This window comes from Balaenoptera physalus (assembly GCF_965194825.1).
Source record: "Balaenoptera physalus genome assembly, chromosome: 10".
NCBI classification, from domain to species: Eukaryota; Metazoa; Chordata; class Mammalia; order Artiodactyla; family Balaenopteridae; genus Balaenoptera; species Balaenoptera physalus.
Window position 1 is genome coordinate 11165614 of NC_138889.1, and position 16835 is coordinate 11182448.

The window sequence follows — 16835 nt, forward strand, 5'->3', positions numbered from 1 at the left end:
TGTCCCGGTGTGGTAACTAACAATATGACTACGGAAACCAGTTTAAGATTTGTTTGCAGTTCTTTTTGTCGTTAGGATATATCCTGTTGGTGTACACAGTCAAATGTATATTTTAAGGTAAGCTGAACTAATTCTTCTCTGTGTGGCATTTTTTAAAAAAGAAATTAATTTTTACTTTTGATTTAATTTTTAAGTGATTATGTAAATCATTTACATAGTTCCAAAGTCAAAACTATAAAGTCAGGTACACTTCGAGAAGTCTAACTTCTAACTGCATCCCCTCCACTCAGTTCCCTCTCAGCTCATATAAGCAATGATTTTTATTAGTTTTAGCTTAGCCTTCCTTTAAAAAAAAAAGATCATATTTATTTATTTATTTGTAACCCACCCCTTTTCTCAGATTAAAGGAATCTATGTACTCTCTTCTTTGCTTTTTTTTCTTTCCACTCACTAACATAACCTGGAGATCACCCTATAGACATACGTAATGAGCTTTCTCATCGTTCCTTTTCATGGTTGTATAATACCCCACCGTGTGCCCAACCAGCCCCTTACTGATAGATACTTGAATTGTTATAGATGTGCTGCAATGAATAGCTGTGACGTTGTGATAAGAAATATGTATATGTATGGTCTTCATTCTGGTTCCTGGCACAGAACTCCTAAAACCCTTGTAATTTCCTAAGTAATAAGGGTGATAGGAGCAGCATTTATTATAATATTTGGTTTTTGTCCTGGGTTCCTGACACAAGAGCTTATAAAACCCTTTTATAGTTTCTTGAGTGACAGGAGTCGGAAGCCTCTTCTATTGTTCATTATAAGCCTCTTTCAATCATCCTTGAGTTTATGCTAATGAGGTGACTCTTGGTTGGGTCCTTAGACAGCTTCGGGATATGAGGGCTGGTTACCAGAGGCACCATCCCTGTGATCAGAGGGTTGGCACTTTCAGCCCAACCCCCAGCCTCAGGAGAGGGTAGAGGAGCTGGGTATTGAGCTAATCACCAACACTCAATGATTTAATCAATCATGCCTCCATAATGGAACTTCCGTAAAATCCCCTAAATGATGGTGTTCACGGAGCTTCCCAGTTGGTGAACACAGCCATGTGCCAGGAGGGTGGCACAGCCCAACTGCATGGGGACTGAAGCTTCTGTGCTTGAGACTCTTCCAGACCTTGTCCTATGTGCCTCTCTATCTGGCTGTTCCTTTGCATCATTTATAACATCCTTTATAATAAACCAGTAATAGTAAAGTGTTGCCCTGAGTTCTTTGAGCCACTCTAGCAAATTAATTGAACCTGAGGAGGGGGTCATGGGAACCTCCAATTTGCAGTTAAATCAGACACAAGTTGTGGGTAACCTAGGAACCTACTACCTGTGACTGGCATCTGAAGTGGGGGCAGTCTTGTGGGACTGAGCCCTTAACCTGTGGAATCTATGCTAAGACCAAGTAGTTAGTGTCGGAAGTGAATTGCATTCCAGGACACCCAGTTGGTGTCTAGAGAGTTGGAGAATTGGTTGGTGTGGGGAAAAAACTCCACACATTTGTTGTCAGAAGTATTGTGAGTAAAAAACTGTTCATAATGTCAAATTATAATTTTTCCATTTACCTTTGGGTTAGATTCCTAAAAGTGGGATCGCTGCTTAAAAGGTACGTACCAATGTAATTTTGTTAGATGTTGACAAATTCCCCTTCATAGAGGCTCTATTATTTTACATTCCCACCAGCAACATAGGAGAGTGCTTGTTTCCCTACAACCTAGCCAACAAAGTGTATTGTGAAGTGCTTGGATTTTTGCCAATATGATAGATAAGAAATAGAAGTTTAGAGTAGTTTTAATTTTGCATTTCCTTGTTACGTATTTCTTATGTGTTTAAGAAAAATTTGACTTTTTTTTCCTTGTTCCTTTTTGATGGCATAGTATTGATTTTTTTTCTTCATAGTTTTTAGAAGCTCTTTATATTTAGGGATTTTACCGTTTGTGATCTTAGTTGCAAATATTTTTTTCCCAGCTTGTCATTTGTTATTTATTTACTTTTTTGCCACAAGAGGCATTTATTTTTATGTAGTCAAATTTATCAATCTTCCTCCCTCTTATTTTTGAATTTTGAGTCACGATAAGGGAAGTTTATCCCACTCCCAAGTTATAGAACAATTAACCGATTTTTTCCCCTGGTATTTCTATGGTTTCATTTGTATATTTAAACCTTGCATCTATTTGAATTTCACTTTTGGTTTATGATGTGTTTATCAAGTTTTGCCTTTTTCGATACGGCTGCCCAATTAGTAAAATGTTGACCTTTTCCAACTGATTTGAGATACCATCTTTATCACATATAAAATTTTTATTTTATTACATCAGTATTAAAACATATGCTTCTAATTGCTGCTGATTTTATTTTGAAATGAGGTGATAGAGTTCATTACAAGTCTTCAGTCTGACTGGGTCTTTCTGTGAGTTGTTCTTCAGTAGCAGCCCCTTTCTGCCCTATTAGCTTTAAAGTTAAAATTCTGTTTATCCAGTTATCAGGATGTTCTCAGTAAGTAGACCCAGACTCAGGGGTCCCTATGCCATTGTCTAAAACTAGTACAGGGAGAAAACAATGAATCTAAGGTGGAGGAGAAAAACACAAACATTTGTTATGTACTTATCACATGTCTTAATGCTGGACTAGACACTTTGCCTGTATTCTCTTATCTCATTTAGTCCTCACACTAATTCTGTGTGGTGGGAATTGTTATCCCATTTTACAAATGAGGAACTTGAAGGTACAGGAAGTTATTCTATGACCAAAACCAACTAAACACAGTTTAGGAATAAGGAATTAGGGAAAAGCAAAAGAAAGAGAGCATCCCCTGTTTTAAAGAGTAATATTTAGGGAATTCCCTGGCGGTCCAGTCTCAATGCCGAGGGCCTGGGTTCGATCCCTGGTCAGGGAATTAAGATCTCACAAGCTGCAGCGCAGCCAAAATAATAATAATAATAAAGAGTAATATTTAGTTATTGTCTATAGCAAAGGGGGTAACTTAATTTGAAAATTTCATCTGGACATCTGAGACTTAGTCTCCCTCAAACCACTTTGGAAATCACAGATTTTAGTATTTTTCTAATGGGACACAATTTTTATTTCACAAATTAGGGCCTGGTTCAAAAGAGGCATCCTGTCTTAATTAAAAATTGTGACCCATTGTTTCAGGGGATTGCAAAAGACCTGGCAGAATTATTTTTTATGATAAATGTCACTACAAGGTGCTCTCACAAAGTTTAGTCTCTCTACCATTAGGCAAGATAGCTTTTTAAAAAATAAACTGTGAGGCATTTGGGGAGAAGATAAGAAGTTGTTGTTGCCTTAGTTTTGGTTTGTTTCTGTCTGAAAATAAGATGTAGAGCAGAAAAGGTAGGGAAAAATTAGCATACTTGAACAGGTCTAGAGCAGTGATCTATGATGACAAATTTGCTCATGAATGCATTACAGGAAGGAAAAGCGCTTCTCTCTTAGAAGGTGTAACACTGTAAAAATAGAACTGCATTTCATCTAGATCAAAACCCCATTATAAATATAGCAAATTACCATGACTTCAGCCAGGGGAAGTAACAGGAGATTATGCTGTTGGGTTAAATTAGTGACCTCGTGAGTGATCAGCAGTTCAAACCATCCTCTTCCTCTGTGGGGAGACTCCCTACTTGATGTGTGCTTAGTCTGTTGGGTAGTATGATTTTTCTCTCTGTTCTTTTTACCTAATGAGAGATGCTTGGAGCCAGAGAATTTTGGTTTGGTTTTTCTTGAGTCATTTGAGAGGAAGTAAAATAAGCATCTTTCTGACTTCATCTCCAAAAGGTAAAACTAAGAAGGATCATTAAATAGAGATTTCTTGGTTATTCTTTAACTCCATCTTCCAATGAGCAGAAAGAAGTAAGCATGAAACGTTCTCTTAAGTTATATGTAAGGAATGAGACAAGATCCTGCTTTGGTCTCTTTAGGAGGCAGGAGCTCAAGGTTCTAATCCTGTCTCACTAATCAGTTGTGTGGACTTTGATAGCTGACAAAACCTCTCTGGGCCTCCTTTCCCTTTCTAAAATACAAAAGAATTGCTCAAAATCAGTGTTTCCCAAATTGTGTTTGTTGGAACAATAATATTCCATAAAACAACTGTTTTGTAGTTTAAAAGGTGCTCCATTTAGAAGCTGGAAATAATTTAAAACCCAGTTCACCCAGCTTACATAACAACATAGGGATCTTTACCTCACTTAACAAGGAGTTCTGAAATACTCAGCAGCTTAACAAAATCATCAAGGATTAGTTGTACTCTGTCTCTTTTCTATTGCATCCTCGCCACATTAGCTACGATTCCTTGATGGGGAGAAAATAGCTGTGGCAGTTCTAAGCATCACTTCTAGTTATGGCAATGTTATAGGGGAAGCAAGATGTTTTCATTCTGAGTGTCTCTTTTTATCATTAAGAGAAATCTTTCCCAGAAGCCCTGTAGGAACTTCCCCTCCTGTCTCAATGGCCAGCATTATTTTTTTAATTTATTTTTTTCAAGTATAGTTGATGTACAATGTTGTGTTAATTTCTGCTGTACAGCAAATTGAATCAGTTATACATATATATATATATGCATTCTTTTTCATATTCTTTTCCATTATGGTTTATCACAGGATATTGAGTATAGTTCCCAGTGCTATACAATAGGACCTTGTTGTTTATACATTTTGTATATAATAGTTTGCATCTGCTAATCCCAAACTCCCAATCCATCCCTCTCCCACTCCCCTCCCCCTTAGTAACCACAAGTCTGTTCTCTATGTCTGTGAGTCTGTTTCTGTTTTGTAGATAAGTTCATTTGTATCATATTTTAGATTCTACATATAAGTGATATCATCTGGTATTTGTCTTTCTCTTTCTGACTTGTTTCACTTAGTATGATAATCTCTAGGTCCATCCATGTAGCTGCAAATGGCATTATTTCATTTTTTATGGCTGAATAGTATTCCACTGTATATATATACCACATCTTCTTTATCTCAATGGCCAGCATTATTTTATGTGCCTGAGCTGAAACTGACCACTGGCAAGGGGAGTAGAACCATGGCTGATTCAAACCAATCATGATTCTTCTTTATGGCTTGGGGGGAGGCCTGCCTTCCCTGAAGCACAGGACTACACAGTTGGGGGTGGATACTAGAACAAAATCACAGATCTACTAGAAAGGAGGAAGCCATTGGCCGATGGTCATTGGGTGGGCAACCATCACAAATTGCTTTATGTGGTTAAGTGAGTTTGATCTTCGCTGGGTTAAACAAAACCAAACAGATTCCTTTATAAGAAGACTTTTCAGAGCCTTTACTGTGCTAATGTGCATCATCTCTATGAGGGAGATATAATGTTCAACCTTTTCCAAACTTATTTGACCCCAGAAAACTTTTTTTTTTTTTTTCACGGAGAATCCATTAACATTTCTAGGTCACCAGTGTTCCTCAAAATTTTAGGAAATGCTTGAGATGAACTCAAAGATCCCTTCTAATGACCATGTTCTATCGTTATCTATAAAACTAGATACAGATTTGTTGAGATGCAAGAAATCTATACATATAGCTACTGTATTGGTTAGGGTTTCTGCAGGAAACAGGTGATACATTCACATTGGGCAATTTGAGGAGATTTAATAAGTGAACTCCTTCCAAAGCTTTGGGGGAACCACAGAAGACAGTGCAGGATCCCTCTAGGCTTGATGAAGTGAGGGAAGCAAGTAGATTCCTGAACTAGAGACAGAGAGAATTGCCTGATGAGAGATGTGACCTCTAGTCAAGGGACCCAGTCAGTTCCTAGCAATCTTGCACACACATCCTCTGCTCGCCTGCTGGGAATCCACATTCCCCAGCTGGAAGCCAGAGAGAGGGCAAGGCAGCCTGCTGATGTTTCCGAAGTGACAGTGTTCCAGGGCACCTGGCAGGTAGAAAAGGGGGGAGAGTGATGAGGGGCAATTGAAAGATAATGAGCACAGCTACCCAATATCTCATTTTTTCCTAAATGTCCCCCTGGAGTCACCCTAGGATAACAGCTGGAGGGGCATAGCATTGAAGCCAGACAGACCCAGATCAGCATCTGGGCTCTCTCCTTACCTGGTTAAATGCTCTCGGTAGTCTCCTAAGCCATTTTGTAGAGTTTAGAGCAGCTCTTTCGTGTCAGATGTGCATTATAATACCTACCTTGCAAGAATGTTACGATGATTAAATTAGATTACCTACATAAAGTGGCTCATAATAGGTCCTTTCAAATGTCATTTTTCTTTTACCTGTCTTCCCTCTGCTATTGGCCAAATATACACTGAGAAACTACCATAGGCTGGGCACCATGAACGTTGACTATTTTTTGTCCACAGAATGCGTTTGGCCTGTGGATTGGGGTGTAGTTCTACATCAGGTAGGACTAGATGACTCATAAGGTCCTTCTACCTCCAGGAAAATATAATATTTCTAGATATTATTTCTAATTCAGCTTTAATGATAATATTTCAACTTCAGCTATGTTTTGAAAAATTTTGATTTGTGCTACGTCAGGGCACCCAAACCTGTTGGAATCACCTAGGGAGCTTTAAAAAAAAAAAGCAGATTCCAAAGCTCTGCCTTTAGGTCTGCTGAGACCAATCTTTCAGGACAAACCTGGGAATCCCTGTTTTTGAAATCCTCTCAGGTAAATCTGACAATCAGCTAAGTTTGCTTACCTCTGCTTCACATGGTATCAATACTATAATGCTGGCATATTCCTTTGGCCTCTTGAGTACAAGGGCCTGGAACAATGGAAACAGTCCCAGTGAACATCCTTGGGGAGGATTAACCTGCAAACATAGACTCAGAGAAGCACAATACAGCAGTGTGGTTTGATCAGCCACGACAAGCACCATCTCTGAAGAGAAAGCGTTTTTCCTTCCGGGTTGTTTTCAGTTTAATAGCTTGGTGAATGATTTGTCTGAGCCGCTACAAAACTATAAATGACATGCCTCATCTTGATGTCTTTGTACATTAAAACTCTCTTAGAAATCAGGACATCTGGCTCATTTCCCTTCTTCTAACTCCACCACTTCCCTTCTCTTCCAGAACAATTCAGTCCTGAAGTCATTAGGCGGGGTCTAGCAAAGTAGGCATCCACAGGGGGAGCTGGTGGAGAAGCTGTGGAAGCCCGGAGAGGGGTGTCTGAGCCCCAGCCCTGTGAGGTGGCAGTGCCCCTAGAAGGGCTGCCCAGCATGAAGGGTCCGAGCCTGAGTGGGTGAGGAGGGTTACCATCCAGCACTAAATGTGTGGCCAGGGCTTCCAGACAGTGGGGGGGTCAGAGCCCATGCTTGGTGAGGAGAGCATCCACAAGGAGAGGTGGGGGGCACAGAGTGGGGAGTCAGAACTCGAGCATGAAGAGAAGGACATCCTCAAGGAGAACAGGATAGTAGCAGAGATGGGAGATGCTCACATACAGGGGATTGAGCAAATCAGTGAATATGTTAAGGATAATGAAAGCTGGATTTCTCAGAAAAGGTAGTTACAAGTACAGAAAGGGGGAAAACTAGAATAAACACATGGTTTTCAATAGATAAATTTAACTATATCCATACATGGACATATATATATATATATATATATATATATATATACACTGTATGTCTGCATTCTCATACATTCCCTGGCTCTGTCTACTGAGATAACTTGAAAACAATGATGCCCCCAAAGCAATGAGTACACCTGTTCCCTGGATTTTGGCTTCTAAATACCATTTTCCACTAAAAGGAACCAGGGATCCTTAGAGAAATGGCTGATTACAAGGCTGGGGCAGAAAAAGTTTTAGATGAGCCTAGAATATTTTGTACCAGAAAGCAAGCAAGTTCTCGAAGCTTGAGGACAAGAAGGACACAAAAGCCTGTTTCCACATTTGATCATCAAATTAGCAGCTGATTAATTTGACAGTAACAGAGTATAACCCAGTGACTAACGTAGGATAGTAACAGATTGTAGCCTGTTTAATAACAGAGGAAACCATAAGTCCATACAGGTATCCATCAATAAGTGAGTAACTTGAAAGTTTGACGAGGAACAGGATATTTACATAGTTTTAAAGCATCTCCCCACAAAATATTAACTTAGAAAGGAGAAAAGAGTAAGTTTACAATGGAGAAGTTTGGCAGACACCACCTTCATCAAGTGATCAAGGTGGATATCATCAGTAATGGGATCAATAAAATGCAATGTGACAAACAAAACATCCCTGACGTGAGAGTCCTGTCAAAGTTGCATAACCTGAATCCAACCACGAGGAACCATCAGACAAAGCCAAACTGAGGGACGGTCTACAAGATAACTCGCCTGTAATCTTCAAAAATGTCCAGCTCGTGAAAGGGAAGGCACTGTGTGCCAAACTGAATGGGATGAAAATGAAACATGTGATTCTGAACTGGATCCCCTGGGAGGGTTGGGACAATCAGTGAAGTCTGAGGTCTGCAGTACAAAAACGTCAATGTTAATTTCCTGATTTTGGGGGTTGCGCTGTGGTTATACAGGAGGGTGTCCTTGTTTGGAGGAAATACACACTAAAGCATTTGGGGGGTGACAGGACATCATGTCAACTTACAGTGGTTTAGAGGGAAAAGTGTTTCGTTCTATCCTTATGCCTTTCAGTAATTTTGTGATTGTTAAAAAAATGGTATCATGAGAAAAAAATCAGCCTGGCTGGATCTGGCCCCTGTAACAAATTACAAACTCATAATTTTTATGCGTGTGGTAGAGCAGTGTGTTGGGGGGCAGGTGGTATTATTTTAGAATTAGTTTATTCAGGTCCAAAGAATGAGAAATGTCATAAATGTTAGGGGGGAAAAAAAGACATGTCACATGTCACTTCCACACGTGAAAGCGAAGGAAGGAAGTATGACTTGGAACAACCACTAGAAACACAAATACACATTCTGTTCTTTATTAAATAATTTTTAAAAAGCATCTATTAGGTCAGTAATCGGGAAATTCAACTCATTATTTTCTTTTGTACGTGTTTTTGTAATGAAGTGTCCTGGTAAAAACATTGTCTACCAGGTCAACTCTTGTGATTTAGCAAGACAATTAGAAGAAAATGGAAACTTTGGGTCTGCCTTGAACTAGCACTTGTGTCTTGGGGCATCAATCTTGGGACCTTCCTGCTTATCTGACTCACTCATTGTTTTGCATGACTTCTCCCAGACAGGGAAAGGGCTGGTTACAGCTTCTTAAGGTGCATCTTGAAAGTAAGCTCCTAGGATTAGAGACCTTCTTTGGGTCCTTTTCATCCGAAGTTCTTTATTTGGAAACCAGAAAGAAAGACAAAAAAAAATTTTTTTTAAAGTAGTTCCACTAGAGCCCAGCATCTAATGTCTCCTGTTCCCTTTACGGTGAGATGTTAGCTGGTCACATTGACCCTGATCCCAAAGTTCAGTAGAATCCTCCTGCTCTGAAATAGTGTCAGGCATCACAGGTTCTTTCTCTTCTTTTCTTTTTTTTTTAACTACAAAGCTTTATGTCCATGGGTTAATCCTCATTTGTTGCTCTGAGTCCGGGGCAGATTACACTTGGAGGACACCATCTTGCATTGCACGCAAAGTACTTTTTTTCTTTTTTTCATGTGATGGTAATTACATGATGGCTCCTTCCCACAGGCTGCTCCACTGAGGTGATGATGAGGCTGCCCTGAAATCCTGTTTTCTGTTGCAAGGAGCGCTACACGATGCTCTCTGGTATATGAGTGAGATCTCCTTTTAATTTTGAAGGTTGTGCCTTTTCCTTCGTCTTTGTTTTTGCCTCTGAGTACAACTGTGTGATGTAGTTCATGCAGCTCTTAGAGCGGGAAGCTGAAAGAAAAACGTGGCGAACACGAACATTTAGTTTGAACAACATTGCACCCATTTATATGAAACACGTGGATTGCACGTGGTGTTTGTAGGTCCGAATGTTAATGTGTTAAAAAAAATCGAACCTGAAATTCACTGATGTGTATACATGGTCTTGAACGCCCTGTTATAGTCTAATTTTTAAAATGTCTTCTTATGTAAACTATATGCTCATAAACCTGAAATAAACTATATAGACATCTCTGCTATCAAATAATGTATGTATTGCTGGACAAAAAAATACATTGCCTTTAGCATAATTTCATACTGAAAGTAAGAGGGCTTATGGGAAAAAGAAGATTGGGGCGACCCACTGAAAGCCCATGCAACTCTGTACACAGAGCCTGGAAACAGCTCCAGAAGGTACCTTTTAAGTGAGCAAAAACAATAGAGTTGAAATGCTGGATTTGAGGGTGCTGAGGGAAGGAGGGTGGAAGTGGGGGTCAGAGCCCAGGAGAAAGTGCAACTTCCCACTGCTGTGGCAACCCATCCCCCCAGGGAGTCGGGGGTGGGGCAGACCTTTCTGGGGAGGCAGTCCTGAGTGCAGATGCTCCTTTTGTTTTTTTAATTGTTTTTAAAATTTTATTGAAGTATAGTTGATTTACAATGTTGTGTTCATTTCTTCTGTATAGATACTCATTTTAAACTTTCTTAAAGGTGAATTACAAGGGCTTCTGCTTGTTCAGCAGCTGAGCTGAGGGCTTTTCTTTTCCTGCTAAAGGTTATAATTCTGCTCCCACTGTTCTGTTCCCCTTGCCTGGGAGCATCGGTGTAGGAAACAACCCCAATTACACGTTATACTGACGTCATTCTCCCCCTGCCAGTCGTGGGAGGAGATGGATGTTATAGAAACACGCGTGGTACTACAACAGCCTGTATGCAGCTCACACACATTCTCCCCTCCCACACCCAGGTCTCGCACAGACCTCTCACTTGTGCCCCTCTTCCTGCTACTACAGCTAGTCTTTCTTTCCGTTTCACACCCTGCTAGGTCAAAACCAAAAACAAAGCCAGAGGTGTTGTAAAAGAAATGCTTCTTACAAAGCCTCAATAAAACCAGTAGGAACTAGTGGCAAAGCTCACTGCATCTTCTTGCAACTTTTGGAGGGTAGAATAAGTTAATTTTCATGGAGGAAACAATGGTTGGAAGGTGTAAGATTCTTGCTTTGCTGTATTCCTAGCTTCTTTCTACTGGATCTTTGTCAAGAGTACACACACACACACACACATACAGAGTCTCCTTTTAGACTCTTCTTTTCATATTTTGCTTGAAGAATTGCAATGAAGTCATCCAAAAGACCTGGATCATTTCTGCTTGAATTAGTTAAGCCTTATATACATTTATTCAATACAAATTTATCCAGCACTCCATCTGTGCCAAGCCCCATGCTAGGATCTGGGGGTACACATAGAGTAGATCCAGTTGGTCACCACCTGGAGGTGTACTGTGGTAGCTAAATTAACACACCACACATGACAGTCTGGCGTGGGAAGAGCTTCACTGTAAAGGTGTATATAGGATACTGTGGCACACAGGGGGGTTCTACCTGTGTGTAACAGCAAGGACTCAGGGATGGCTTCCCAAAGGGGCATGCCTCCAGCTACCCGAACTTAACTGCTACTTTTTGTTTTTTAAGATGTATTTCCCCAAGTTCTACAAGATGATTTATGTGATCTGCTTTTTCTTGTGCTAAAAATCAAACTTTGATTTTTATTCTCCTCATTAAAGGCAACAAGTTAACCTCATTTTTCAAATCTCAGGTCACATGGTTGACTTACTTTGGCTGTTTTTCTCTTGGGATGATGTTTCTTCATTATTTGACCTCGATCTGTAACTTTCTAGAGTGTGCTCTGAAATTTCATTTTCTGCAGGAAGAGAAAACTGTTATTGATTTCTGGTGCACAGAGCATCATCTGTATTCAGAAATGTATGTTTTGAGTAAGAGCAGACCTGTTTTTATACCATAGTGGGCTTATCACTCCCTCCCCCATACCTCATGTCCTCATTTGTTCAACAAATCGTTTTTTATTCTCTACTATGATTCCTGCAGGCACTGTGCCAGGCAGTATAAGAGCTGCGGAAGTCAAATGATCCCAGATTAGAATCCAGTACTGTCTTTTGGGAAGAAACAATTCCAGTAGCCCTTAAAGAGGTATGGGGGCGAAGTGTCAACGGGAGATTTTGAAACGATAGTATGGCATTTGCCTATCGTGCAGATACAGCTGGAAAGCCAGACCCTGTGTTTAGGTATATTTATGATGAAAATGTTAGTGCATCTGAATATCTCGAGACATTGATATTAAACTAGGAGAAGTAGTACTTTTAAGAGGGTCATAGCCGTTCAAAGATGTAGTATTTTGCCATGGGACATCATGATTTCTCTGTTACTGGGGGTATTCAAGCCGTATGTAGCTAAATCAGCAGTGTCCAAGATCACCAGAATGCAAGTCACACGTGTAATTTAAAATTTTCTAGTGGCCCTACTCAAAAAGTAAAAAGAAGCAGGTGAAATGAGTATGTTTTATTTAACTAGTAGATTCAATATAGTATTATTAGATGTATTCTTGTGTGTGTGTGTGTGTGTGTGTGTGTGTGTACTGAGTCTTCAAAGTTGGGTGTGTGTTCTATCCTTACAGCACCTCTCAAGAGCAACTAGCCACAGTTCATATGCTGACTAGCCATATTGTGGCTACAGTATTGAACAGCCCAGGTCTAAATAACCGCTCAGAATTAAAGAGGGGATTTAATCCTGGCACACATTTAGGGAATGAGTACAGCAGATGGTTATTCTGGGTAACTTCTAAGGTCCCTTCTGTTTCTGATATGTGTTGAGTCTGTATTTTAGTAGATATCTTCCATGCTAGCTAAATAATTTTGTTTTTGTTTCCAATGAAATAAACTTTTAAATCAGAATGCTTAGGGAAGATTACTAATGTATGGTTGACGGAGGCTGAGTGCATTCTTACAGAGTAAGAATGGGACCCAAAACAGTCTATTATATTCAACCTTTGATTGACCATTCCTAGAATAGGAGCTCCCTAAGAGCAGGGACTCGGTCTGTCTTGTTGGCAGATGTGTCCCCAGTGCCTGGAAGAGTGCCTGGTACACAGCAGGTGCTCAATGAATGCTTATTGAATGAATGAATGAATGAATGAATGAATGAATATGCTATTTGGTATCTTTTTGTGAGTAGAAGCCTCCACAGTTTAATGCCAATTCCTGGAGCTACTCTAGTTTCTCTTGGTCGTGCACTCTTTAACTATAGCTCCTGGAGAATCACATCCTGTGTTTACTGCAAAACAAACAGTTGCTTATTTGAATGACAACACTCATCAAATAGATAGTACAGCATTGAATGGAAAAGCTTTAATTGACAGAATTTCCCTTTGGGCTGGCCAATTGTTTGAGCATCTTGTAGCCTCCGTCAGGTTCTCTGCCCACTCACCTTTTTTCCATATGACGTGTGCTTTCCGAAGCTTCATGATGAAGAGCTGGACGATGATGAAGAGAATGAAAATGAGGAAGGACACGAGGGTCAGCAGCAGGATGCCACTCTTCTTCCTCGTCAGTCCCGCAAACTGGCGATTCGCTTCTAGAAGGAAAATGAAAGGATTTTAGACAGTTCGAGGGTTTTTTTTTTTGTCACTGAGGAATATACACAATATTTGCAAAATATAGTAGAGGCTAATACACAGCTGAGAGGAAGAGACGACAGAGAGCTTTACCCTGAAAGTAAAGAGATTCATGTCATTTATTCTCTGAAAACAAGCAAACAGGGATACAAACAGACAAAGCAATTGTGTGGGATGATTTGAAAAAGGTTTTAAAGTTACATAGATATCCAGCTAGTTATTTTTCATTTCTAGCGGAAACATGTGAGCATATTAAATTATAGTCAGGGGATACAAATTAGATGTAAGGAATGAGTTTTTAGCAAAGTGTAGTTAAGTAGCAAGAAAGATTGTTAAGGAGTTTGTGAAACTATGCAAACAAAATGAAATTTCATTAATCTTGGCTAGGTTAAATGTGGTCCTCCATGAAGGCATCTGGAGATAAACCAGATGAGCTCTTAAAGATCCTTCTAGAATTCTGATTCTACGGGCTCTAATTTTGCTAAATGTCATTCACGGTCCCTGTCATCTCAACCAACAAGCCATTGAGGAGTGTCAGCTACATGTAGAACATTGTGCTTAGAGCTGCATAAGGCACAACACCTATGTTTTCGGGAGAGTTGTCTATATATGCAAACAAACAAGTTAATAGAAACAAAGAGAATTAAGATATCTGTGCCAAATTCTGGACCCACGTGTGTTAATATAATAATGTGTTCAGGGATTCTGAGGCAGGAGTGGTGCCTGAGTTGGTCAGGAAAGTGTTCAGTGAGGATATTGGCCTTGAAGGAGGGGTAAGGAGAGGAGTGAAGTGGACTTTTCCTTTCATCAGGGCAGTGAGGGTAAACAAGGGCAGGGCAATCAAAATGGGATGAAGTTTTCAGAGAAAAATGTGTATTCTGGTCAGGACCTTCTAGAGACAGGACTGCAGAGGTAGGTGGTAGAGAGCACCTTAGGGAGGGTTGACAGCTCACGTTCCGTGCTGTGGACCGGGAGCCATGGCAGTTTTCTGAACATACGTGTGAAGAGTGCAAAGGGATGTTTTGATAGTAGGTGCTGAAAATGCACAGCAAGGGGAGAAACTAAAGTTACAATACTTCCAGCAGGACACGATGAGGGTCTGCCTCGGGGAGGTGGCAGTGATAGTGGACAAAATACCTAAAAGAGAAGACTCCAAAGTCCTTGGGAACCTATTGATTTTATGTGTGTGTGTGTGTCCACACACACACACACACACAAACACATACACACACAAGAGGGAAGAATGTCACCAAGGTTTGGGGCCTATGTGATGCTTTGGACAAGCTGATTTTGTGGGAAAAAGTGCTGTTCAGTTTTTAGACATGTTGAGTTTGAGGAGATGACAGAAAATTCAGCCAGAGATACGTGGGAAATGGAATGAAACAGGGACTAATGCTCTGGAGAATGTTCTGGAAATGCAGGTATGGAAATCTTCTGCCTGGTGGCAACAGAAACAATCTTGGGAATGGGAAAACTCTTTAAGCATTAAGGCAATAACCAAGGATGGAGAAGTAAAATCAAATCTACATAGAAGAAGTCAGAGGAGGAAGGGACATGAGCTAACGGACATGAGAAGGAGTGGTTAGCAAAAGTAACAGGACCAGGCAGAGTATGTCAAGGAAGCCAGGGAGACAACTAAGTAAAGGGACAGGGAGTGACTGACCAATAGAAAGGTCAAAAATAATGAGGACTGAAAAAGGCTATTGGATGTATTGATTAAGAGGTTAAAACATCAAGTGTTTATGCTAAATAAATAAGTGATGGGAACACTTACCAGTGGCCAAGTGAGAGACTTGAGTGGTTTGTTCTTCCTCTTCCTTGTCAATCTCTGATGTACTAGAATCTTCCATCACTGCAACTAAGGTGAAAGTAAGACATGATATATACATATGACCATGTATGTGCTGTGTAGTGTGTATATATGCACAGAGCCATCCCAAAGCAGCTTTGGAAACCAAATTAAGTGATCCTCATTAAAAAAACAACAATGAGGTCATTAGTTCATACTGACTTCTTCCAAAAATAGTTGCAAATGGTCAGGATCAGTTTGCCTTTTTTTTAAGGTAAATGTTTATTGAACACTACTCTGTGCCAGGCCTTAAACTGACCATTTGGTATATATTACTTCCCACTACAGCTCTGAGCAAACAGGTTTTGAGGAGTTAAGTAAATTGTCTAAAGTCCTACAGCAAATAAGTGGCAGAGCCAATACTGAGACTCAGAACCCCAAATTTCAACCAGTATTTTATACTTCCTTCCTGAATCAGGCCTATCAGTTGAGACAGTTTTAGGGTGCTTCAGGATAGCAACTGAACACTGAAGAATGGCATCCCAAGCCTGATGGATAGAAAACCCATAGCCCGAAATGCACAAAGCAATGATTTTTATGTTGAAAATCAGCTCAGTTGTCATTCAAACCTATGCTTGCTTCCCCCTTAGAAGTGGGATGTACTATGATGATTTTTGCTAGGTAAGAGAAATTATAAAAATGAGATCTTTTTTTCCGATTTTTTTGTTTATCTTTCCTTTTCTTTTTTTTTTTTCCTCTGCCGTCTCCTGGTTTTTAGCCCATTGCACAGCGCCACGATGTGGACCCCAAGGGGAATGAAACCACCCCTTCTATTGAAAATGGGTATTATTAACAGTAATAAAATTGTAGAAATTGAAAGCTGAAAGGAATTTTAGAAGCCATATTTCTTAAATCTTATATATGAAAAAGCAGAGGAGGAAATTGAGTTATTCAGTAGTGGTGTAAACCAATTTAAAGACAACAAGATTCTAAACACGTTTTAAAATATTGGATTATTAAAGCAAGTGAGGTGGCAGCTCCACTTCATAATCTTTTCCGTTTCCATCGCCCTGCAGAAAAAGTGTGTGTGTATGTGTGGTACATATGTACTTATCAGTGTTTAAAGGACCTAAACATTTACTTTTCAGAATTATTCACGATAAACATTTTAAAAATGTGATCTCATACTCAGAACTATGAACATGATAGTGATATGAAAGCACTTCTCCCACCACATGACATTTTTATAGAGACACTATTTGAAACAGAAAGAGGACATATAGGAATTTATGCCTTTCTGGATGAGGCTTGTCTTGCTCAAAGCACCATGACAACGGCATGCATTCATTCATTCATTCATCCATTCATTCATTCACACTGCATTTTGTGAGTATCTGCTATTGCCAGATACTATGCTAGGTAAAATACAAAGATAAGTTAAATATATGATCATTGCCCAGAGCTAACCATCTAGTGCTTTACTGTCTAAAAAAGCTGGTATTATAATCCAGTTTTT

The 16835-nt window shown here is 39.8% G+C and overlaps 1 protein-coding gene across 1 annotated transcript in view; it reads right to left on the minus strand.

Moving 5' to 3' along the window:
* Positions 1 to 3291: 3291 nt before the first annotated feature.
* Positions 3292 to 16835, minus strand: part of CRTAM (cytotoxic and regulatory T cell molecule) — a 37115-nt gene continuing 23571 nt past the window's right edge. Inside the window, exons 7-10 of the mRNA XM_082410918.1 lie at positions 15305 to 15388; positions 13344 to 13490; positions 11677 to 11763; positions 3292 to 9858 (exon numbers count right to left, since the gene is read on the minus strand). Coding sequence (XP_082267044.1) covers positions 9728 to 9858; positions 11677 to 11763; positions 13344 to 13490; positions 15305 to 15388 — 449 coding nt within the window. The 3' untranslated portion in view covers positions 3292 to 9727. The remainder of the gene's footprint in view (positions 9859 to 11676; positions 11764 to 13343; positions 13491 to 15304; positions 15389 to 16835) is intronic.